Source organism: Acomys russatus, chromosome 11 (genome assembly GCF_903995435.1).
Source record: "Acomys russatus chromosome 11, mAcoRus1.1, whole genome shotgun sequence".
Classification (NCBI taxonomy): domain Eukaryota; kingdom Metazoa; phylum Chordata; class Mammalia; order Rodentia; family Muridae; genus Acomys; species Acomys russatus.
The window spans coordinates 45,867,785-45,894,657 of NC_067147.1; the positions used below are offsets into that span (position 1 = coordinate 45,867,785).

Genomic DNA, 26,873 nt, shown 5'->3' on the forward strand with positions numbered 1-26,873 from the left:
CAATAAAAATATTCCAGGAGCTTTATTCAACTTTGTTAAGAAAAGAATTACTGTCATCCAAAGAACAAAAATCATTCACAAACAGGGGCCTACCAAAAGTTATAGCTCTGAATGTAGGTTGTATAGAATTAAAGTCTGCATGCATAAATGTGCACGTCCATGTACATACACACACATACACACACACACATTCATGCAGGCATGCACACACACACACATGTACACATGCACATAAGCATAGACTCAGCCCTCACGGACTTCCTTTATCTTTTCTTGCTTTCAACTGCAGACCTCTGAGACCTAATCCAAGCAGATCATGGTGTCAGCTACCTTCGCTAATAGTCAAAGTGCTAAGTAAAAATGAGAGCATCTTCAGTAAGGGAAAATCGTCTTCCAGTGAGGGCTATATTATGCAGCTGTATTGTATGATAGAATCGTGCAAGCTTTCAGAAATCAATCCCATATTTCAACAACCCTGAGGATTCATAGGGAGCAATATTTTAAACCCATCATGTATCCCTGGCCTTCACTAAAATATAACTACATGCACCTTCTCCTTACTGCCTCTCTAGGGCTCACTAAACCGTAGGTACTTATCTTAGTTTCTTTCCATGTTGCTTTGATAAAATATTGATGACAAAAGCAATGAAAGGGAGAAAAGGCTTATTTTGGCTTATATTTCAAAGGTATAGTCCATGAAAGGAAATTAAGAAACAGACAGAATGAATGCTTACGGTCAGTTCACTTTATTCCACCCCACCCCTTTAAAAATTACAGTCCAAAAATCCCAGCCCTTGGAATAGTGCCACCCATAGTGGACATTTCTTCAGACCTCAGTTAACCTAATCAAGAGAATTCTTCACTTTCATGCTAAGTGGCCCGTCTCCAAGATGCTAATTGAGATTAGAAAGTATCACAGTACTCCAAAATTGTTTGTTTATTCTTTTTCAACCATCCCCCTAACACTGGCAACTTCACCATTCTGTTTTGAAAGCATAAAATGGAGCCTTCTCCCAAAGACATGGAGGAATTTAAGACCCAGCTCTCCAAAAATCAGGAAAATATGTCATCTGGTTGATTTTTTTTTTAAAAGAAGAGCTTCACTTAAGATTTATGTCTAGCTTATAAACTAAACAGAAAAATAAAATGAACACATGGCCACCATTGAACCGATGTTTTAAAACTAAAATGCTTTTTCTGAGATCAAAACAAACACCTTGAGCCTTCTTCCTGGCTCAGACAGTTATAAATAGACTTGGTATTTTAAAGAGCAGACACTTAGTTTTTTTCAGTTCTAGAAGGCTGAAATCCCAAGATCAAGTCACAGCAGTTTATATGCTGGTGAGTCCTATGTTTTTGGATTTAAAGTGCTACCTTATGGATCCATCTCCATGTGGCCACGTTTCCCTCTGCTCCCAGGGCACTTGGTTCCTACAGCTTCTTCTTCCTCTAAAAAAAAAATCCAGTCTTGTTGGGCTAAAGCTTTCTCCTTAAGAGTCCATTTGTTCTTAAGGACCTGCTTAAAGGCCCTGTCTCCAAATACAGTCACCTTGGGGCTAGGGCTCTCATAGATGACTATAGAACGGTGGACGCAATTTGGGACATTACATTCTGATGAGGTCTCAAGGTGAGAGTCAAACACCAACCAAAGACTACACATTATCTTCTGAGGAGAGAACTTAGTTTTGTATAGGATAGTTGTAGCCTGCAGCAGGAATATGGCATTTTTTGTTGTCCTTATTTGAAGATTATACATGGGGCCGAATGCACAAGATAGAGATAATGAGTAAGTTCAGAAGAGGAGAATTACAAGGGGTTAAGTCGATTGGTCGATGTGATCGGGCCACAGAAACCCAAGAATTCGGCCAGACATTGCTTCGCCTATGTCTGCAGGGGTGAGCTTGTCTGAGACTCGCATTTGACTATGTAGATTCACACCACAGCGTATGAAGGTCTCATGAAACAAATCAAAAGTGTAGAAGGAAGATGCTGAGTTTTTCTCGAAGGAAAAAAAAAAGATATCTTTCCTACCTGCCAGTCTTTATGAGGGAGAAAAGCTCTTTCATTTGTGGAGGCCTTGGAACTGAGGTCTACATTTACTTCATGTTTCTGTGGATCCCTCCCAGTCCTCAGCCTCAAACCGGATCTACACTCTAAAGGTTTTAGCAGATCCCCATTGGTTCCTTTTCTCTCAAGAACTCTGACTAAAGCAGATGTGAGTGTAAAAGGCCAGCTGCTACCTCCTCCTCTTCCTCTCTTACTCATGTGTATTATAACTCTTTCCTATTTGGCCATATTTATATTCTGTTGTTGCAAAATTTAGAAATAAGAAACTCTTGGCCGTGATTTCTAGTTTTATGACTCCTCGTGTGAATCAGCAGCTTGAGTAATAATTACACAATATTTAAATGACTAAGGAAAAAAATTCCTATTTTCTGATGCACAGGCCACATGGTCTAGGGGGAAGCGTTTGGCTACTGTGACATCTAGATCCCCAATTATTAAGTGGGAATGAAATTTATTCTCCTTTCATCTCAGAGACTCGATTTATATCTCATGATAGCTCACTCCAATAGTCCTTAAAGGCATGAGTCTGTTATGTAACTAAGAGTTTGGTAGGAATACTGCATGACATACATACAACTTTGTTAGGATGGCTTTAATTGTGCAGTAAACATTTCTAAAGTTGGGGCTGAAGATATGCTTCGACACTTAACACCAAAAATGGGGTTAGGTTCCCAGCACTCACATGCTTGCTCACAGTCATCTGTTACTCCCGTTCCAGGAAACCTGATGACCTCTTCTGGCCTCATCCAACTCTGCATGCACATGTGGTGCACATACAAACATGCACTCATCTGCTAATAAATAAATAAATAAATAAATAAATAAATAAATAAATAAATAAATAAATATTTTTAAAAATTTATAAGTTTCTAAAGCTTAGGAAACAGCTTTTGGTGTGAGACTCCTTTGGCTGAATGCCAGGCTGCTAAGATCACCCTTCCTGTTCATTCCTTGCACTGGTTGACTTTGGAAATTCAGGAGAGATATACTCTTTTTGGTGAAAATTCTAGAATTCCTCCATGACCATTGTTCCCATAAACATACCAGAGGACCAGAGAGGCACATACATCATTGTTACCTCTAAATTACTTGCTCCCTGATTGATCCTGTGGGCTATCCTGTCCTGCCAAAGTCACATCTAAAATGTTATTAATTTTTGCCATTCAACATGGAGGTGTAGATGGAGTTGGAAATATATGGAGTCTAAATCGTTGCTGTTAACAATGGGAGTACAGCTTCATCTTGGTTGGTTTTTCTAAGATGTTCACAGTAATGTATTTCAATATGTTTAGCCCTGATGGTCAGAAAGACGGATTTTTCTTCTTTGCTGTATAGAACTCCAGACCCTGGGTTCCACACTTCAGAAAAAAGTGGTTTGAAAGGAAGAGCCGGATCAATCAGATAAAATGCCAAGAGTAGAAAATATGCTGAATTGATCTACTTTTCTCACCACCCCTTATCACCTTCCACCCACCATTATGAACATGAATCCTTCTGAACAGATTTTCTCATTTTTTGTTCAAATTACGCAGAAATAAAAACAGGGTTGTCTGATTAAAGTCAGCAGAAGGCTTTGTGGATTTTTTTTTGTCACTGAGTCATAAAGAAAGAAAACAAAACACACTCAGCTCAACTTAAATCTAACCAATCACATAATTTTATTAAACACAACATCAACAGAAAGAAAATATGTAGTGCTTTCCCAGGAAGGAAGAATGCCAAGAATAGAGTAATTTTCTGGCTTTGTCTTCAGTATCTATAAATTTCGTTCCATGCAGCTCACTATGTTACTGAACAGCTGTTGATATTAAACATGAGGGGAAAATCACAAATAGACAGTAAGATGCATCACGGGTTACTAGATATTAACTAGCCACACTCCATAAGGGCCCCACTCATATCTGTTTTTAACCTCAGACTAAGGAAAACATTTTCTTTTCGATTATTCTATCTCTTCATTTTTGTGGCCAAGTGTGTATTGGATACAAAACTTGTTCAGACCAAAACTTGGCACGTGAGCTCCTGATTTGACTGCAGTTGGGTTACCACCAATTTGCAAAAATAACGTATGAATAATAATCTTAGTTGTAAGAGTGCAAAGTAAAATAAATCTTTACTTTGCCATCTTATCAAGGAATATAAATCGATCTGGCATGCAAGTCAACCTTAATTTCTTATGTAACGGTTCCAGATGTAGCTACAATTCTGTTTTATAAATATAGCCAACATGTTAGACATAATGATATCTAAAGACGCCATGGATTTCAGACATGGCCCTTGCTCAAGGAACTCCATCCAAGCCTTGGGCCACAGACTTCAGGAATTTGACTCTGAGTTCACTTGACAGCACTGCCTCGATGCATACTCTCCTGGTCACTGGAGGCTCATCGGTGACTGGCAGTACTTACTGCTCTAGTAAAGGATTGGAGTTACAGCTACTTGCAATTTCAGTTCCGGTGCAATCTGAGGCTTCTTGCTTCTGCAGGCACCTGCACTCATGTGCACATACCTCCCTGTAGACATACATAACTGAAAATAATAACAATAATAAATATTTTTAAAGAGGAAGTTTAAAAGCATTAATATGATTGCCTGCACTGAGCCTGGCCCGCCAGCTTGATAATCAAAGCAAGCCCAGGCCCTCACCTAGTATCCCTCTTTTCCCTGCCTATATACATGTGGGGGTGTTGGAGGACACCTTACAACAGGCTGCTTTCTCCTTCCACCATGTAGATAGGCTCTAGGGACCAAACCTTGGGTTCTGCTCAGCAGCAAGGCCTTTACCCAGAGTGGCCCCCTAGGCTGGTGTATTTGAATCATTGGTTCCCAGTTTGTGAACTGTATAGGAGGGATGGTCCTTTTGGAGAAGGTTTGTCACTGGGGGATGGGCTTTGATGTTTTAAAATCCCACACTAAGCATAATATCTCTCTCTCTCTCTCTCTCTCTCTCTCTCTCTCTCTCTCTCTCTCTCTCTCTCTCTCTCTCTCTCTCTCTCTGCCTCTTATTTGGGGATACCAGGCCTGCTTGCCTCCTGTCATGTTTCTCGCCATGGTGCTCATAGGCTTACCCCATGAAATGGGAAATCAAGTCCAAAACTATAAATTTTTTTTTTAAGTTGCCCTTTTCTAGACTCATCTTCACTGACTCATGCTCTGAGTCATCTCATGATCCTTCCTGGCCATTTTTTTTTTCATACCTTAGTCTTGTACAGTTCGTACCAGTAGTGACTTCAAATGCCAAGATGTATTCTTTTGGTATTCAATCGAGTGTCTCCCCTTTTAAAAAATGGATTATTCTGGGTTATATAATGTCTTCCCCATCAAGTATATAATATGCATGGTGTATCTCCCCTCCTGAGCTCTCCAACCGCCCCCCTTTCTTGCCCTTCCCCTCATTAGTCATTTCTTCTCTCACACCATCTGTACTTTAGCATTTTATGTGCATGTGTACTATCTATGACCCACAACTGAGAGAAAATGTGGTAATCATCTTTCTGAGACTTACGTAACAGACATACTATTTCCACTTTCCCGCAAATGCCGTCACTCCATTCCTCACACGTGAACAGCATTGCACTGCACACACATCATAGGTTTATGTGTTCCTCTGTCAGTGAACACCCAACTAAAGGGCCACAAAAACACCAATGTGCGAGTACCTCTGTGACATGGTGACTAGCACAGCGAACAAACAGCCTACAGAATGAGAAGGGCTCTTTACTACCTATATATCTGACAGAGCACATGAATCTAAAGTATACAAAGTACTCAGAAAACAATGTACCTGCCAAACAAACAATACAGTCCATGAATGGGCTAATGAAATGAGCAAGCAGTTCTCCAAAGACAAAGCATGGGGGCCAATAAACACGAGAGCAATGCTTCACTTCACTACCCATGGAAGAAATGCAAATGAAAACTGCACCGAGATTCCATCCCACCCAAGTCAGAATGGTGGTCCTCAAGAAAAAAAAGTAACAACAAATGTTGGCGAAGATGCAGGCAAAGGGGGAACCCTTACACTGCTGCTTGGAATGTAAACCTGCCTAGCCACTACAGAAGCCAATAAGGAGGTGTCTCAAAAGTAAGGTCTACTATGTGATCAAGCCATTTCCCCCTCCCCTCCCCCCCACTCCCCTACCCCCTCCCTCTCCTCTCCCCATCCCTCTTAAATATCTATTCCAAACCCTCACATTTTTTTTTGAGGTGATTTCTTCTCCTGGAGTCAGTGGCACCAGATATTTTTAGACTAAATTTTGTTTTATTTTTGTGTGTGTGCGTAGTCTGTTTGGGTGTGCAGGCACCACGCGTGTGCAGGTGCCTGCAGAGGCCATAAGTGAGTCAGGTCCCCCAAGGCTAGAGTTATAGGTTGCTCTGAGCTGGCCAGTGTGGGTGCTGGGAACCCAACTCGGTGCTTTTAATTGCCACCCCTACAGCCTGGCATCAGAGTTTAATGTCCTTTGCTTCTTTTCACCCGACAGCATCATCAACTTCACTCCTTCCCCAGGAGCCGTCAGTGCTCAGACTTTATGGTCCTCTTCTATGAAGTTTAGTTTTAAGAGCTTTCCCTTTCCTTGCAGCAAAACAGGAAAACCTGACTTTCTTGCTGTCCGTTGTCTTTTCAGCTCATTGAATTTCTCTTCCTTTCTTTTTTTTAAATCTGACATGCTGTATACTTCATGTCTGATATTGGAAGTGTTGCAGTCAGCCCTTCCTCCTCTTCTCTGCTTCCTCTAGAAAGGTGAAATCTTAGGCAATGCTGCCATCTCATTTCCCTTTCTCTACCCTTGGACCACTGGCGGCTGCTGGAAGAAATGCTATATCCTTATATGTTGGTGCTAGTGCTGGGTTTGAGTCACCATCACCTGTTAGCCTCTTATCTCCCTCTGCATAGACTCGGCCTTTGGGTCCACAGAGTCAAACTCAAACCTTACCCAGGCTCCTCTGTTTCCCCCTCTCAGCCCCTACCCCTCCTTTCACATAACAACCTTACGCCCTACTTCAGACTGATGACTGAGGTCATCAGAGCTGACTCAGGCCAACTTCCTGTCTCCCTCCAGTCTTTGCTTTATCTCCACCTACACCCTTCCTTCCTTCCTCCCTGCGATCTCAGTGGATATGGTGCTGTTTCTCCCATCTGCATTTGTCTCCCCTCTCCCCTTAACTCCTCTCTCATCTTTGAAGGCTTCTCCTCCACTGGTCGCTCTTCTCCAGGAGTTTCTTAAGGCTGGTCCCACACTTGGGTTGGGTGACACTCCTTGGAGCCTTCCCAGGACGCAGGACACGTGTATATCCTTCTCTCAGGGACAAGGACACTGTGTCATAAACCGGTTGTCTGTCTCCTGTTGTGAGGTCCTTGAGTTAAGAGGCCAGATTTGAGTCATGCAATGCTTAGTGAAAATCTGTCCTTTAAAGAGACAGTGTACTTATCTGTTTTTTAAAAATCATCACACTTTCTTTTTTAACAGAGCCTGGCTATATTCCCTTAAAAGTCTGAACCAAAATCAAAACCCAAATAAGCCAACTATCTGGGAGTACAGCTCAGTGTTAGAGAGCTTTCCTGGAACCCACAAGACCCTGAAATCATTGTCCAGCATGCCAAACAAACAAATAAACAAACTAACTAACTAATGAAACAAAGAAGAACAAAAACAAGATGAACAGATCCACAGCAGGAATGTCCCAGGCTCACACACTTTTTTTCCTAAAAAATAAAAAACATGTGTGTGTTTTATTTAAATTATAGATATACATAGATACACTCCTATTTTTTTTAGAACTTTATGTGTTATTAAGAACAGATGTTTTGATTCACATTCCTAATGCTGTCAAAAGATAGGTTTTTACTTTTATCAAATGCCCTTTTAGTGCCTCAGTTTACACTTGCAAGGTTAGATTAGGTAAAGACTGTGTCCATTGCCATGTCAAGGTACCACTTTGGTCCATGATGATGATGATGATGATGGTGGTGGTGGTGGTGGTGGTGGTGATGATGATTATAACAGCAACAACACAGAGATTCTTCCCCTGAAAATCAAATCTGAAATCTAAAATTATCATGCTACATAACACTTCTTTTAGTTGACAACTCCTAACGATAAAAATTTACCTCATAAGTTGATTTCAAATATCATGAAATAACCAAGTAAAATTATGTGCCATCGGCCCTTCCTATGCACGGCTTCCTAATCCTTGGAGTCACTGTACTGAGAACCAAAAGCTTAAGACTTTATCCATTTCCACTAAGCAAGACTTGAAATATTTGTGTTGTCAAGGACCCTGCTGAGTATACATGAAACATGCCATGGTGGGGAGTCCCTGCATGTCCTTGCCATTTCAGGGGCTCTCAGCTTCCCTCAAGCACTTGCACGGACATTGACCTGCAGCTTGTGCGTGCTCGTGCTGTGTAGCTGAAACTACACAGTGCATCTGCACTGAACGTGGGCAGCCCATTCTTCTTGCCATATTCCCTTGACTGCGCATGCAGTCTAAGAACGCAGCGTTCAGTGTATGACTTGTATTAGGGACCATGAGCGGCCTATGGAAGACTGAAAAGTACACAGCAGGAATTCACACGTGACAGGTAGTATAAACACCATACTATTTTGTAGGGTAGACTTAAACATCTATTGGCTTTTAGTGCCCTGGCCGTGGGACCAGTATTTCAGTGTTACTAATGGACAATTTTATTTATATGCCACTTAACATCTTAACACTTTGAATGAACTGAATACGCTCTGACACAATTTCACGTGTGTGTTGTGCAGCCTGGCCTCATGCTGACTTTCCCCCCATCTCTCTGCCTCCCTTCCTCCCCACTTCCTCTCCCCTTCCTCCCCCTTCTTCCTTCCTTCCTCCCCACTTCCTTCCTCTCCACGACACTCTCTGACATTTGTGACTGTTCGTTCTCCTTCTCGTCCCACTGAATTAATCTTTTTAAGAATACATTTTAACTTTGATAATAGTTTTAGAATCACAGAAGATTTGTGAAAACAATAGCATTTTCTTTATGCCCCTTCACTCAAAAGTTTTCTTTGCTTTTGTTTTACGTTATTAAGCTACATTTCCCACCAAGATGGAGTCAAGATTGATTTGCTGTTACTATGCTTACCAAACTCTCTCAGCCATACATGAATTTCAATAGTTCTTATAAGTAATACCATTTTTGTGTTCCAGAATCACATTCTAGACATAGTATGCCATTTCCTAGCCATATCCTTTCAGTTTTAACTGGTGTGTGTGTGTGTGTGTGTGTGTGTGTGTGTGTCTGTGTGTGTATGTGCGTGTGTGTACGCATGTGTGTATGTATGTGTATGTGTGTGTGTGTGTATATGCGTGTGTGTGCGTGTGTGTATCTCCATGTGTGTGTGCACGTGTGTATGTGTTTGTGTGTATGTGTGTGTGTGTATGTGCGTGTGTGTGCGTGTGTGTATGTGTTTGTGTGTGTATGTGTGCGTGTATGTATGTGTGCGTGTGTATGGTGTGTGTGTTTATGTGTATGTGTGTATGTGTGTGAATGCATGTGTCTGTGTGTATACGTACGTTTGTGTGTATCTGTGTGTGTGTGTGTGTGTCTGTGTGTGTGGTGTGTCAATCTGTTTTTAGAGTGACAGCCTGCAATAAAGCCCTCACTCTGATTTTGGTGTGTCTCTCCTGGGAAGACTGAGATGATATATTTTGGGTAGAACGTCATTCAATCAGCAGCATGGACGGGCACGATCAATATGACTAACCACCGCTCAGATTGACCTGGACCATAGAGAATTTTCGTATCTTTCCCTGGTTTGATTCCTTTAATGATCATGAAAGGGACGAAACTGTCACCTTCAGCTCCACTTCACAGTGAAGAACCTTGAGGCAGAAGAAGGTGCTTTGAAAGACTGGCTGTCCAAAGCACTCTGACTACCTCCTTAAAATTACATATAAAAGAGCAGTAGCCGATATCTTACTGTGCTTTCCGGAGTCCTTGTGCTCCCAGGGTTAGCTGCAGTTAGGGTTCAATGATCCGTGCTGTGTTTTCTTTATACTGTAGTTGTAACCAGCTTTTGGAAAAAGCCACATCAGAATATCCAGTCAACCAAGTAAATGTATGTGAACCATACAACTAAATATCTCCATTTAAATGCATGTTAAAAACTAAAGTTTACTTTTTCAAGCTGTTATTTTTGTATCACTCAAATTTTTATGTATCCTAAGATTTATGGCCAGTTTTTAATCGAATTTTTAAAGATTTTTTTATATTAACAGGTGTTTTGCCTGCATGTGTGTCTATGCAGTGTATCCAAAGAAGCCAGAAGAGGGCATTGAAACCCCTGCAACTGGAATTATAGATGGTTGTGAGCTGCCACGTGAGTGTTGAGAATCAAACCCTGTCCTCCAGAAGAGCAATCAGCGCTCTTAACCAGAGTCATGTGGCTACTTTTTAAACCTAACACTAAAAGCAATTTAAAAGACAATTTCCTCAGAGAGAGAGAGAGAGAGAGAGAGAGAGAGAGAGAGAGAGAGAGAGAAGTTTGTGACTTCAAAATGCTACAACACGTAACAGAGCCCCTCAATTTTGAATCACAGAGAAACCAGCTTGTTGATTATCTCAAAGACAGTTCTAATTAAAACAATTATTGTTGTGATTATAAATATCATATATATTATCTATTGTTATCAAAAATTAATACTTTTAGCCATTAAAAATAATGACTATACTCAGCCCTTAATAGGAGCCAGGCTTTGTGCTAAATGATCTCACTCCATGATCAAAAAGCTGTAAGTTAAATCTCACTAGTTCATTCTTTTTTACAAGAGTTGTTTATTTTAATTTTTATGTATGTAGGTGTTTTGCCGGCATGTGTGTCTATGTACCATGTGTATAAAATGCCACTAGAGAACAGAAGAGGGGGTTGTATCTCCTGGAACTGGAGTTAGAGATGGTTGTTGGAGACTCCATGGCATAGGTAACACTATGTCCTGAAGGCTAAGGGTCTCAGGCCAAAGGCTAAGGCCTGATGTGTTTGCTTTGCTTTCTTCTCAGAATGCAGAGAGAGCTACTTTCTTATTTTAATTAAATCTTATTTAACTCCATGTTCTTTCTTTTGAAACTAATTCTTGTGGAATCCATGGCCCCCAAATTTCATTTTATCCCGAGGACAATGATGAGATTAGATTACTGGCTTGACTGCTGTGGCTCAGAGGCTCTTATTGATGTTGTCCCTACCAAATTCAGAAGTTATTTAAGATATTGTTTGGGAGGTGGGGCCCCTGTTAGGTGCCCTGTCCAGTCACTTGGCAAGGGAATTCCTCTGTTTTGCACTCCTGCTCTCTGCAACTCAGTGATATCCTGCCCTATGCTTTTGAACATAGACTTGCTTGTTGGACCAACAACCCTCCCAGAGCCTGAGACTTCCCCAGCACCCAGAATTATAAGACACAAATTGACATTTGTATAAACTAACCAGTCTAAATATTTCGCTGTAGTAACATGGATGACTAAGGCAAGATCATGTTCTACCGTTATCATCTTTCTAAAGACCCCATCCTTAAAACTGATGCTGAAGAAACCACAGATGGAGGATTAAAACTAGACCCTTGTTTCCTATTTTGTACGAAGACCTTATCATGAGGTCTGGGACTTTGACCTTATTATAGAAAAACCTACAAACATCTTAACATATAAGCCCAGGCAACTACTTTATAAACTAGACACTAATAAATTAAATAACTGAAAAAAAATATCGGCAAATGGTTAAGTCAAATTAAAAGTCATTGCACAACAGAAGAAACAATGTACAGAGAGTAAACAGACAACAGAATGAGAGAGACCCTGCCAGGTTCTCATTTAACATAGACTAATTATCCAGAATGTGTATTAAAAAAAAACTGAAAATACTTAAAACACAAGGAACATGTCACCCAATACTTTAAAAGAAGTGCAACAGTAGAGCTGGCCCTAGATTTGAGAATGTGGCTTTAACTAGAGGAGAAAGAGAGACAGACACACACACACACACACACACACACACACACACACACACACACACACAGAGAGAGAGAGAGAGAGAAAGAGAGAGAGAGAGAGAGAGAGAGAGAGAGAGAGAGAGAGAGAGAGAGAGAGAGACTCCTCCCCTCTGTTTTGTACTTGCCACCTGGGAGAGTTGATCAGGATGGGGTCATAAGAGTGTGAGAGTTGGCCTCGCCCCTCACCCCCTGCAGTCCCTGCCCCTCACCTAAGCAGCAAGGTAGAGTTGGCCTTGGTTGCAGGGTTTGCTGACGAGTTTCCCCGAGAGAGGAAAGCAGGAGCGGTAGGGTGCCCACATCAACTACCTTTCAGGCCCAGATCCAGGGCTTTGAATTGGTCCACCCCATATCTACCACATTGATGAAAGATTCGGTGCCCCAGATTCAAAACTACAGAATCTCCATGATGCAGGGCAGCATAGGCATTTCTGTGAGGGTCCAATATTGACAGAGCAGCAGAGGCTAGAGAGGTCTCGTACCACGCCAACAAGTCATTGCAATGACTGTGGGACACACTGTGACACACTACAGCATCCATAGTGAGAAAATTTCTCTGGTGTGGGGGGAAGGTTGCAGGGGTGGAGGACAGGTATGAGCGGAGGGAGAGATGAGTGGGATTTGGGGTGCATGATGTGAAATTTACAAAGAACCAACAAAAAAGGTTTTAAAAAGTGCAAAAGGCCAGTGAATTCATGAAAAACAAAAGATGTTCAATATCATTAGTGATCTGGAAAAGGTGAATTAAAATTACATAATAATCCCATCTCATTTCGGTCATAATAGTTATCATGGAGAGAGTGAAAAATAAATAAGGAGTGCTGGCAAAGATACACTGTTCATAGGCTGGTTAACTACTTCAGCCTTTAAGAAAATCCATATGGTGGTTTCTCAAGATTCTCAAAGGAGAGTGGAGCCCAGCTTTACCACTTCTGTGTATGTGCACGAAGGCACCAAATGCATCATGTGATGGAAACACCCACAGACAGATGGATAAAAGAGGGACAGGTTTACACGCTACAAGGACATTTTCAGGAAAAAGCATGGAACTGGAGATCTTTGTAAGGCTGCCTCAGGGCAGTCATCGTAAGTTTCCTCTCATGTGTCGGATGTGAAAACGACAGCATGTCAGTAGGGTGAGGACTATTAAGGAAGAGTAAAGTGGTCAGGGGGAAGGGGTGATGGGTCTAAGGGAGAGTAATGGAGTGTGTCCTCTAGTAGTGTACAGATGTCTGAAAGCGTCACATTGGAAACTACTGCTGTTTGTAATTGTTATACACTAAGGCCAAGCAGGACAAGGACAATGGAGACTTAGTTCTAAACATAGCCGTCTTCTGAGACTCTGGGGTTAGGATTTAAATAGAGCACAGGAGGGAACACTATCTGCTTATAACCTATCCGGGGTTCAAATCCAGCCAGATGGATCTGGAGGCTAATTAAACTCCTCTGCTGTTCTAGGAGGTGTGTCTCACTAGAGCAGCAAAAACTCCGGCGCCATTTTAGTATTACTTATCACAAAAGATGGGGCAGGAGTTTGGCCAAATATTGATTTTGCTTCACATGACAGAATGAGATATTAAGCTCCTACGCTCAGAGAAACATCATGTGTTGGTTTTATTTATTTCTATTTATTTATTTATTTATTTTTTACCTCCACAAGAAGCTAGCCTTAGAAGAAAATTCAATGATGAATGGCATGTAGGCTTCGCATGCTGTTCATTCGACCCTTTTGACAATTCCATTTGTTTATTTAGCAAACTATTTGCTACATGCCTACATTCTGGGAATTTTTCTAAGCACTTTAAAAAAATACTAAGCAGTTTAATGCTAACCATAGACAAGAGGGTACCATCACAACTCCAGTGAGGTGACCGACCACAGGCACATCGCTTAAGATGGAGGCCGGGCGTGGTGGCGCACGCTTTTAATTCCGGCACTCGGGAGGCAGAGGCAGGTGGATCGCTGTGAGTTCGAAGCCAGCCTGGTCTACAAAGTGAGTCCAGGATGGCCAAGGCTACACAGAGAAACCCTGTCTCGAAAACCAAAAAAAAAAAAAAAAAAAAAAAAAAATGGAGAATCCACCTATTATCCACCTATTGATAATTACAGTTGCTTTTTTTTTTTTTTTTTTAAACAATCACTAAGGTTAATTGTAAGCGTCCTACTTCTCCTCTAGCATGACCTTCCTGGGAAAGGTGCAGTTCTGTCTTGTGTTTAAGCCACACATTTTGAGATAGTAAATAAGTCTGTGAGTTTTGTGTCCTAATTTGTGAACCAGAAACCAAGACATTAGCTTTAAAATGCTAGGAAAAAGTTTGTAAACCCAGAAGAACACAATAGAAGCAATGCTGAAAAGCACAGGATTGGGAAAGGGATCCCAAGAATTTTCAGATGGACACAACATAGGTTGAACCATAAAAGTGGAAAAACCTGAGAAAACAAGAAAGCCCGAGACAACAAAGGTACCCACTTCCTCCCCAGAGGATGCTGGACAAGCTGACACTGTATATACGCAGCAAGGGCAGACAGCAGTCGCAGTTGGTTTGCTCAGCAGCAGTATCGGGAGTAGTGGAAATGGCTGCCAACCTTCCTCAAGGGTGCCATCAGTGATTCCCCTCAAACTAATATGAGCAGTTCTCTAAAGGAAGGGGCAGGAGACAGATCTTCATTTAGGTCAAGCTGTAGAGGACACTGAACAGAAGTGCCACTGTGCATAGATGCAGATAGACGGTCTCTGAAGTATGGCTTGGATCACAGGCTACTCTAGCCACTGTTACCTGCTCCTCCTCATTGCACGCTGAAAGGAAATGGGTCTCACAAGTGTTCCATGCCCATGTGTCTGCAACTACAGTTCATGCAATCGACAACAAGCAAATGGGACACACACACACACACACACACACACACACACACATATGTATATATGTATGTATATGTATGTGTGTATGCATATGTATATATGTGTATATCCCATATATACCTAACCCTAACATATATATACATACACACGTATATATGTATATGTATATATGTGTATATCCCATATATATGTATATTTCCCATATATATCACAATCTTAAACCACTCTGGCATTAGCATGTGTGCACACATGCACACGCACGCACGTGTGTGCACACACACACACACACACACACACACACACATCTTTGTTATTGATGTGATAAAACACCTGACAGAATGTAACTTAAGGAAGAAAAAAAATCCCCCATACAATTTGGGGGAAACCACAGTCTATCAAGTTGAGGGAATCTGGCAGAAGAACAAGAGCTGGTTGCCAGGAAACAGAGAGGAAGGCCAGTGCTCAGCTATTCTTTTCTTTTTCCTGTCTATTCAGTCCTGGATTACAGCCTATGAGATGGTATTGCCTAGAATTAGAATAAGTCTTCCCTCTTTTGTTAAACTGCTCTGAAATTGTCCTAACAAATACCCTCAAAGGTGTTTTTCCCAGATGACTCTAAATCCAATTAAGTTGATGGTAAAAATTGGCTATCACAGCTTATTTTATCCTATAGTAGCTCAGACATAGATTTTCAAATTTGAAAAGAATGTGGGCATCTTTAGTTATTTAAGAATACAAAACACTGATGGTGAAACATGGAATTGAGTAATGTGGGCAATCGAAAGAAATAATTCAGAAGGAGAGAATTATTTAAAAGCTGCAAATTATACTATTAAAGATAGTTTAAAGGGTACTAGTATACACCAAGAAAGAACAAGCCAGTGCAAAAAAAAAAAAAAAAAAAAAAAAAAAAAAAAAAGAAAAGAAAAGAAAAGAAAAGAAAAAGATATCAATTCACAACTATATAGCTTTTCACAATTTTAAATAGCTTAACAAAATTCACTGCTGAAGCCTAATAACAATATAAAGACAAAGGTAAATAGACATGTGGGCAATTTGGTAACCCCTGGGTAGAAATGTAACCTTGGTACCCCCACTGTAAATGTACAGATGCCAGGTTGAAGGCGGCCATGAGTCAGGGATACCTGTATTACGGCAAGTATTCTATGCTAGCATGTAAACACGGATACGAACGGTTCTACATGTGTCCATCAACATATCTTCCATCTTCCATTCCACCACTGCTCAAACAGCTCTACCCAGGATCCCATGTTGGAGGACCAGGAAAGCTGCATTAAAGCATTCATTCTGTAAGGGTGGTCAGCGACTGAAAGGAGGTCAACTGGTAGTGTACACAGTGGCTGGTGACATGACCTGGAGAGTTACTCTCTCAACACCATGATAAGATAGCGTGAACAACATAAGGGAGGAATGGTGTGTTTTGTCCCCTGGCTTCAGAATTTTCATTAGCACTACTTGACTGACTTCAGTTATCTAGGCCCGTGGTGAGAATGTCATGATGAGGGCAGAGTAAAGTATCGTGTCACTCATCTCATAGATGCCAGGAAACAGACAGTGGAATGTCTGGAGACAAGGTACACCTTCAAAATCTCACGCCCTGTGACATTTCTTGAAATCAGGCCCAAGCTTCTGCCATCTCCACTAACCTTCCAACGGTCAACCCAGTCAAGAGTCCATGCAGCAATCAATCCATCCTTTAACTCAGATCACTTGCATTGACTCAGTTCTCAACCATACCATCAACTAGAGACCAGGCCTTCAGCACATGAGCCTCTATGGAATGCTCCTGCACACAACCCATAACTCCTGTCACGGAGAGTTAAAAGGAAGTTGATAGATTGCCCTTCCAACTTGAAACATTTGGCTGGAACCAACAGGGTCAGAGTTGCTGGGCAGAGATCCACACACTGCAACTCTGAGATCACTGATCCCGCTCAAGTCCACAGCCGGCTTCCAGCTCTCATCACCTGTTCCTGGTTCTCAGGGAGTTTATCTCCTCTTTAGACCATGCACTCCCTCCAGCAGCTACTCTTTTTACTTGAACTTGGGTTACTTCCTTGCAACCCAAATCACAGGGTTTTCAAAAGAAACCTGAGAAAGAATGGTGCTCACTTTGCATTCAGAAAGCCATTCTGCTTATGGCTACAGGGGAGCTAATGGAGGGGTGGTGGTGGCATTTTGTATATAACCCCAGCTGATACCAAAAGGGCGCGACATCAACACACTATTTGTCAAGCAGTGTGGACATTTTGAATTGCTTAATGCTTTTATGCGCTCACAAATCTATACACAATGCTGAAGACTCCCCACATATTTCTCAGAGTTTCACCTCTATTTAGAAGGATGTAGAAGAAAAGGAAAAGAACTTTTAAAGTGTCATTAATGACAATTTTGTCTTTCGGACCCAGACAAAGGACTGCACTCAACTCAAACCTTCAAATCAGAAACCAATAAAAATGTCTACAAGACCTTGGATACATGTCCCTTGTTGTATGTCCCTTTCCAGAAGGAGGACAGAGAATTCCCTGCCAATGAGAGACCAGAGGTGTCTCTGTCAGGCACACTTTTGCATCCTCCTGCTGAAAAAAAGAGAAAACATCACAGCAGAGAAGGCCAATTGGGTGTCCCCTCAGATTGGGATACAAACAGTGTCCCTTTACACTCAGATGTGGAGACAGTAAAATCTAGTTATTCGAGCCACAAAAGACCAAACACTGCCCCATCCAAGGCAGCCAATCATGACACTAACCCACAGCATCCAATTTAAAGGCCCATGGTCTTTAAGGTCCAAGATCACCCTCATCAAGCCCAGATGCTTCCTTGCAAGTCGTTCCTGATATTTGAAAACTTTTCTAACACTCTTACCAATCTCGTCTAATTTCCATGGAGTGTCTTTCTCTGGGAAACCCTAGTAAATCCAATTTATTTGGCTCCAGGGGAATTAGCTTTGGTTTCTGCTGAAGGGTGTGACTGGCCTTAGGAATGCTGTGGCTATCTCCTCCTCATGCCCCTTTCTGATTTTCCTAGTCTCAATCACTAATGAGCAGGGACTTCCTTACTGCTTGCAATGATCTCCACGTTTACCCTCTATGGCCCAATGAATCCTTTATATGGGTCTCTGATAATGTGCCCTGTAGACTTTTCTTTCCATGTTTCTTGTGTGGACAAGAGAGCACTCCTGCGTCACAGTACCTTGACTATCATCTTCTAAACTCTCTCTGTAACCAAGCAAAGGGGGAGTTAGCCTCTCAGAGCTTTGAAGGCCCTAGGTAAATCCGGCAAGATTTCAGTAACTAAGTTTACTTAATAGTTTTTACAATTGCCTCCTAGCTGCATAACCTTTCAATGCACAAAGCATGTAACTTTTTTCACATATATTTCACTGAGATGTTGACTCTGTTTAAAAGCAAAAACAAACAAACAAAACAAAACAAACAACAGCAACAACAACAACAAAACCCTTGCAAAATAAAAATAAAAGGCTGGAGGACATCAAACAAGGAAACAAAAGTCAGGCAGGGCTTTGAAGCCTTGACTTCAGTTTCTTCTTTGGCTTTGATGTTGGAAATTGAACTCAGGGCTCTAGAAATTTAACTCACAGCTCTACATCTCAAGAGGTCTAGATCCCAAACCTCTACCTCATTTACCCAAGATGTGCACCTCCTCCTCCTCCTCCTCCTCCTCCTCCTCTCCCCTTCCCCCATGCTCTCCAGCATTGGCCCCCTCCCCCATGCTAGATAAATGCACCTAGACTAAGATAAAGCCGCAGCCTTTCTTTAAATCTTTTCGGGTTATGGTTTCACACTGTAGCTCAGACTGGCCTCAAATTCGCAGCAATCCCCCAGCCTCCACCTCCAGGAGACCAGGAGTCACTAGCTAAAGAATAAGTACACCAGGTCTACTACCCAGGCACTGAAGGAGATGCTGGGAAAGGCCAGATTGTCTGTCTGTCTCTGTTCTCAGGGAAGTTTCAATTCTTTAAACTGGAGCAGGGAGAGCAGGGGAGAGGGTGCGGGGGAGGGGGGCGGAGGAAGGACACTTCAGTTTTAAAATTGCTTGCACAGCAGATTCTTTGGTTCTCCTGAGTCCCAGCTTTGAGTCACCAAGAGAGCCAGTTGTGCTCCTCTGGATGTGGGAGCGATCAAGAGAACACTTGGGTTAAAAAAAAGCAAAGAAAGGAAGTGTTCTGCCCCTTCCCCCTTGCAGCCAAGCAGCACCTTGGCCATCAGCTCACCTCCATCCACCTCCTTGGAGCGGGTGAAGGTTTTCTTGACTCCCTGGAGTCCTAGGGGTGGGGAAGAGGGCAGGGATGGAGGCTGGCCCCCAGCCTCCACAGGAGGATGGGCAGCGCTGCAGAATAACACCCGAGGGAGACTGGGTGGTGCAGTCCCAGATGCCTGCAGAGCCCAGCAGCCAGGAGAAGCTGGCTTTGGACCCGGGTCTTTGAAGAGTTCTCTGGAAGTTGGAGGGGCGGGGCGAGAGGCGCTCTCCTGTCCTACTGGAGTCTTGCGCGCGGGAGTGTGAGGAGGAACTCGGCCCCTCAGTCACATTCCCAGTGCTGTCCTGCTCCTATTCGGCTCAGGGTGCTGCCCACAGGGTCGGCGGTGCGACGCAGGCGCCGGGATGGCAGACCGCACAGGCAGAATGGAGGGGCTGGTCTTGCTCAAGGATCTGGTTCCCAGGCTGCTCTTTATATTGCACTCTCTGGTCGCCGTCTGGCGAGTGACCTGGGTGAAGAAAGAGCACCCTTACTGGCTGCTAGCCCTGCTCAACGTCTTGCTGGTCCTGGAGATGGTGCTCACCCTCAAGTTCAAGCGCGGCAGAGGCTACAAATGGTGAGAACATGCTCTGGGAAGGGAGGGTGCACAGGGTCCTAGGCATTGTTCGTCCTGGTGCTGGCAGGCAGCACCAAAGACCTTGTCCCCCACCCCCTCCCCCTTTAGTCCGTGGTTTCCTCTCCGGGATTCTGGCCCGTTTGGTTTTCCACGGAGCTTGGCCGGGACATGGGATGCGCGTGCATCTTTTGGGCACACCAGTGGTACCTTGGGTCCCAGCGCTGCGCTGGGAAGGCTAGAGTTCAGACGGATAAACAGGCACTTGGCTGACCAGCTAAGACTATTCACTAGAGAAGCGAGGCTGGTCGCTGGGTGCCCTGTTTTCTAAGTTGGAACATGAAACCTAGACTGACTAGTCCTGGATGTACGCGCAAGAGTAGGGGTGCCTTGCTAGCCATCTGCGATCCTCCCAGAGGTGACTGCTCCCCGAAGTGTCCACTGCCTAGTGGCTCCCTGGATTCCTCCCCTTCCCCCTCCCCTGCCTTTGGTTTTAGCCCCTTCCCTTCTTGGCAGCCCAGGCTGCGCCCCGCGGTTTTAGCCACTTCCAATTTCTTCCAACCGCAAAGGTCCTTGGCTCTCCGCTGTGGAACCAGTTTCAGGTGTCTGGGTTTGGTGGCTTGGGCGCTTGGCAGCCTCCCTACATACACAGGGTAGAGATACTGGAGGAGGGGACCAGCAGGTGGTGGTTTGGTCTTAACCTCAGCATTGAAACTCAGGTTCTGCTGAAGGCTACAATTCCTCCTGTACACCTAAGGGAAGTGGACCGGCTGACACAAAGATTGCCTGGCCATTTGCAAAGAGCACCCCTAGCTGCCCACCTTTACCTTCCAGGGAAGTTCTGTCTCTCAAACTTTTCCAAATGAGGTATTTTTCCTCAAGGAAGGAGAAGGTCGTATTAGTTCATTTACTAAAAGGCTTGTACTTTGCTGTTGTAGTAGCCATCAACAGAGTGCGGAAAGGTTGTATATTTCATAGTCACCATGGGAGAAAATTGTCTACCTTTAAAGACGATGTGAACACAACTTAAAAGCCCTGCTCTTTTGAAAAAACATCTAGAATCGTCAATACTAAAGTCCTTGGAGGGCCTGGGATAGCTAGCAGAGCAAGAATGGACATAGTGCTTCCCAGCATCCCCCCCCCCCCCAACAGTTTACTAAGCTTGAGGCATTTGTGGCTATTTCTAATCTGACTTCTTGGTATCACAAAGAAAAATGCTATTCTCTTCCCAAAAGAAGACCTCCTGGAAAAGAAGAGAAACAAAAGGGGGAGAAAGTGTAAGATCACCCCACACATCCCATAATATAAATCTGAATAAATCTGACGATTTATTTTATTTTTTTTTTTACTGCATACTTGTAATACAGTAGAGCAGGCATAGCTTCTGTCCCAGGAGGAAGTCTGAGGCCCCTCAAAAAGAACTTTCCTGACACCAACCATGAGCACTTGTGGAACAAATGTCAACCTCAGAGTCAGAGAAGAGCCAGCTCTGCAAAACCTGAAGTAACCCCTTTGTCCCCAAGAGGAGGCCAAAGCCATTCTGGATTGGTGCAACATTAGTCTCTTGTGTGTATGGTGACTGCTGAGTCAGGCTGTCGTGGCACTTACACATCCAAGAAGGAAAAAAAAATAAATCATCTGGACAAAAAGTAGGAGTGTCCGTGAATCAGGTTACTGGGTAGGCGGAGCCACGCTGCCAATGAAGAGGAGTTGAAGTTAAAATGGAGTAGACAGTGGGCATTCCTTCTTACTTCCTGTGTTACCTCAAGGAAGTCACCTAGTGTCTGTAGGCTTCAGCTTCAGATCTGCAAATATGTACTTCACAGATTGTTGAAGAGTTATGTGAATATATATATATATATATATATATATATATATATATATATATATATATATATATGTTGATGGTTAATGGATCATAAGAGGCTTCCTATATATCCTGACTTGTTCATTTCTTTCATATTAGAATATTATATATTAAAGTATCAGCTAGACACAGCTTATTCTTGTGTAATAAAAAGAACTTTAAAGGAGTGACCGTTGGTTCGGAGTACAAAAATGGTGGGGGAAAAATCTTCTATTTTAAACTGTAGATCTGTGCCATGTGTTGTGTATCTGAGCACTGGCTCAAGAGAAAGTCTGCTGGCTTGATAGCCATACTGACTAATATTTGAAAGCAAGCAGAGGGAAAAGTGGATACATCTGGCTTATGATAAAAGCTTAGGGACGAATGAGTGTTTGCAAAGCGATGCAGATGATCTTCTCTTAGTTCCACCCAATACCCGCGCTACACTTTGAGGTTGCAAACATACGTACTGTAGATAAAACCCCCAAGCAGGTATGAGAAAAATAAAAATAATGGGCTTCTAAAAATATACACAAGATTATCCTTGAAATACCATGCCAATGAGAAAGGTTTTGATTTGAGAGCCATTTCATTCTAGCATAATCATTTGCTACTTGGGAGCATAAAGAACAGTTTTCTATCCAAAAATGCCAGCTGATAGAATCAAAGAGAGAGAAAAAACCAACACTACAGTAATATCTACACTAACTATATACAGGGAAGTATAATAGATATTATCTATGGGGGAAAACGGTGATTTCATGCACTGAGATCGTCAAATAGGTGATAAACTTTTGAACCATGGGCCTTATATTTTGAAACCTTCCCATAGAACCAAAAGCTTCTGTAGGTAAAGAAATGAACAGCAACATTAACATCCCATTATATTGGGAGGAAATGGGTGTGGAAACATGCTGATTTATAATGAAGAACTAATTGGAACTGTGTCTATTGGTACTGTTGAAAGGGGCATGGTAGATTTTTAACCCCTATATAAGAGGGGGTATCCACAGTGTGTCGTCAGGACACTGCAGTTACAGGCTTCTGTGTTACGGCTTATTTGTTACAAGAATGGACTTGGAGAAGAATTACATATTTTTCAGCTGGAGACACTTATTTTACCCATAAAAGAAAAAAGAAAAAGAAAAAAAAAAGAAAACATGTGGCTGAGTGAGAACAATTAAAGAAGAAGAAAAAGGAAGAAGATAAGGGAGAGGAGGAAGAGAGGCGAAATTATCACCCAATTCAATGTTTTCTTGATTTTCCCCATTATCTGGGAAACAATCTAACAGGTCTATGAATTGTCATTTAGGTAAAGCCAAAGCACACAAGATGGTGTTTCAATTGTTTTGCAGCCAATAGTGCTAGGGGAGAAGAGGCCAACTCAGCAGCTGCAGCTCTCCCTTATTAAAAGACCAATCTAATCTAATAGAATCCAACCAATGGATATGACAGAGCAGAGCCTAGAGAACAGCTCAGCCCTGAAGGCAGGGGTAAGCATGCACACACAGGGCACAGAAACCCCCTTTGTAGTGACTATTACATCCATAAACTTCCTTCGGACTGTTTAAAGGCTAATTTGGGTATTATTCATTTTTTTTTTTAAATTTAAACCTGGACCCTGAAAAACTTTAAGAGGGACTGGCACAAGTCCCGGTGTTGTAAAGGACAGCGGGGGATCCAATTTCCTAATGTAGCAAGCCTGCACATGTCTCCAAGGGCATCTTCCCAAAGCTTTGGAAGGGAAACGTGGAACTAGATGCTGAGCTCAGCTACCCAGAGGCAAGGAGCATTACAGCATCCTCATTAGCTTGCCAGCTGGAGCAGTTAGTGCTGGAATCCTATAGAATCCAGAGGGTGGACCAGTGACACACCCTTGTGAAGCCCATAAGGAATGCCGGGGAAGTGTGCTTTCCATTCCCCTAGGGTTCACACTACCTGGATCTGCACTTAACGTGTTTCTCCAAGATAGAAGCCAGCCTCACTTAGTTTAACTTTTTCAGGATCTTTATTTTCAGTTTTCTGGGCAACAATCCAATGGATCTGTGAATTATCCTTTAGGTAGAAATCAAATACAAGACAGTGTTTCAATAGCTTCCCAGCCAATAGTGATAAATGTTCCTCGGGGGATAGAAAACGTACCCAAGATTGTGACAAATTTGAAGCCTATTCAATTAAAGTGAGGCAGTATCTGAGAATTTAAAAAAAAAAAAATCAAGTTGAATTTTCTGCCAAAAGTACAAAATTTTAAACACAGACCCCTCTAGATCTGAACATCAACATATTGCAAATGAATTTTTTTTTTAAGCTTTTGAGTTAGATAGCCTTTGTTATCTTTCCATTCTGATTCCTTTATGTTTGATTAGGCAAAAAGGTTTTTTTTGTTTTGGTTTTTTTTGGGGGGGTTGTTTTGTTTTGTTTTTGTTTTGTTTTCTAGACAGTCTTATGTCATCCTGGTGACCTTTAACCTGTGGCATTCTTTCTTCCTCCCTAGGGCTGTGATTATAGATATATGCCACCAAACCAGGCTTGACAATTCTTCCAGTGGCAAGTAACAATAATGTTATGCAAATACTGTGGCCTGGCAGAAGTAACGGGGTGGGATGGGGGAGGGGGAACCACATGCCTGAAGTTTTAAGATAAAAGGTACCATTTTGATTAAGTGCTCACATGTGTAGAAGGAGACTCGCTGGGAGCCTTTTGCATGTGCCGAGCTTCAAGGTTGCCAGACCCTACTCAGCTGACCCCATGTAACTCAGCCACCACTGCGATTGTCTGATTTTTTTTTTTTTCTGTTTTCCTATGGGAAACTGTGGCTCACGGAGTTGGAAATGAGCAGGGATGTCATGAAGATTGCAGCCTCCCATCCTTGTCTGCTGCCCTCCCCAACATCCCAGAGGGGGCAGAGTAGGATGAGCAACAGTAGGGAGGAGAGGAAAGGGCACTGCCCTCAAGCCACAGAGCCACAACAGGATAAAAAGGGGTGAGAGCAGACTCTAGAAGGAGGGGTGCGGAGCTAAATGGAGGACACCGCCAGCAGGCAGAGCACAGAAACGTGAGCATATATCTTAGGTGGAAGCATCAAGCCTCACCCTTCACTCAAACAAAATGAATGTGGACACTCCTGATGTGTAGCAGGTCTGCAAGTGTGGAGGATATGGAAATAAATAGAAGTGAGTTCCTGCCCTCAGACACCTCCCATTTTTTAAAAATCAAAGAATCCGAAAATTACTAAAGTATGTAACTAATAAAGCAGTGAGCTGGCACATCAAGTGAGCAAATGTTTCATGTAAGCAATGAGTGCCTGGGTGATGTAGATTACGGAACGAGAGACAGGTGGGTTCTGCCTGGTAGCTGGATGGCTCTGTAGAGGATTTGGTATCTCAGCATTGGTTTCAGGTGTGAAAAGGTCTGTGTTCATTACTTTTCTGTTGCTGTGAAGAAACACCAGGACCAAGGCAACTTACCTAAAAGTTTAGCATCTGATCCTGGAGGGTTAGATCCCACAGGGTGGCATGGCGACAGCCTGGCGGGAGACCACAAGCATGGTGGCAGGACCAGGAAGCTGAAAGCTCACATCTTTCTATCTTCCTGGCTACAGGACGTGGCAACTTCAGGTTCCTGATCCCCCATTACTAGGATTCTCAGCTAGGGTCATCTACATGGACTCCCAAGAGCCTCCCCTATTCCAGAAATGTACCTCCCCAACTCACACATACATATTTCCCTTCTTTCTCCCAGTCCTCCTCATAACCCCACTCTGCCCATGCCTGATCCCCATCTTCCATCTACCTCCTGAATCTATTTTATTCTCCCCTCTGAGTGAGATGCAAGCCCCGCCCCCCACCCCTTGGCTCTCCTTAGCTTCTTCAGGTCTGTGGATTGTAGCATGGTCGGTTATCCCATTATTTATAGCTAATATTTATGTATAAGTGAGTACATATCATGCATGTCTTTCTGGGTCTGAGTTACCACACTCAGGATAATGTTTTCTAGTTCCGTCCATTTGTCTGCAAAGTGTTTTTTGGTTTTTGTTTATTAATAGCTGAGTAGTATTCCATTGTATAAATGCACCACATTTTCTTTAGTCATTCTTCATTTGAGGGACTTCTAGGTTGTTTCCAGATTTTTGGCTATTATGAATAAAGTGGCTATGAACATAGTTGAGCAAGTGTCCTTGTGGTATGGCAGAGAAACTTTTGGGTATATGCCGAGGAGTAGTACAGCTGGGTCTTGAGGTATAACTATTCTCCTTTCCCCACATCCTCGCCAGCTTGGGCTGTCACTTGAGGTTTTGAGCTTAGCCATTCTGATGGGTGTAAGATGGAATCTCAGAGTCATTTTGATTTGCATTTCCCCGATGACTAGGGACATTGATCATTTCTTTAAGTGATTCTCAGCCATTAGAGATTTCTCTGTTGAGAATTCTGTTTAGGTCTGTACCCCATTTTTTAAAGATTCATTTTATTATTATGTATACAGTGTTGTCTGCTTGTTTACCTGAAGGCCAGAAGAGGGCACCAGATTACATTATAGATGGTTGTGAGCCACCATGTGGTTGCTGGGAATTGAACTCAGGACCTTTGGAAGAGCAGGTGGTGCTCTTAACCACTGAGCCATCTCTCCAGCCCCCTGTACCCCATTTTTAATTTGATTTTTTGGTGTTTAATTTCTTGAGTTCATTGCATACTTTAGATATTAGCCTCAGTCAGATGTAGGGTTGGTGAAGATCTTTTCCCATTCTGTAGGCTGCCGCTTTGTCCTATTGACTGTCCTTTGCCTCACAGAAACTTTTCAGTTTCATGAGGTTGTAGGATTTGAACTTTTATAAAGCTACTTTATTTGGGGTGCTTTAACGCCTATACCTCCCTTTCGACACACCTACCCTACACAGGAAAGAAAAGAGGTTAATGGGGACAGGATAAGTAGGCCATTTAATACTCAGTTCCTTGGGTGGATTCTACTCTTCACTGTCAGATTTCAGCAGACCTGTTCAGTAATTCAGCAAAAGTGACTAAAACCACAGCAGCCAAACGCAGGACCTTGAAATGTTCTCTGAAGTGTTCTTCTCTAGTATCCTCTATAAGTCGAGTGATGAACAACCAAATGATGCAAAACCCAAAAAGGCAAGCCTCTGGTTTGGGGGATCACATATATCTCCTCACAGATAAACTAAGATGTTCATCAGCTGGCAATAATTATGCCCTCGCAAGGGGCATACACTTCTAGTGGACAAACACGT

The 26,873-nt window shown here is 42.7% G+C and overlaps 1 protein-coding gene across 1 annotated transcript in view; it reads left to right on the top strand.

Moving 5' to 3' along the window:
* Window positions 1–19,509: 19,509 nt before the first annotated feature.
* The window catches only part of Tmem26 (transmembrane protein 26), a 47,969-nt gene continuing 40,605 nt past the window's right edge, over window positions 19,510–26,873 (top strand). The window contains exon 1 of the mRNA XM_051153192.1: window positions 19,510–19,788. Coding sequence (XP_051009149.1) covers window positions 19,577–19,788 — 212 coding nt within the window. The 5' untranslated portion in view covers window positions 19,510–19,576. The remainder of the gene's footprint in view (window positions 19,789–26,873) is intronic.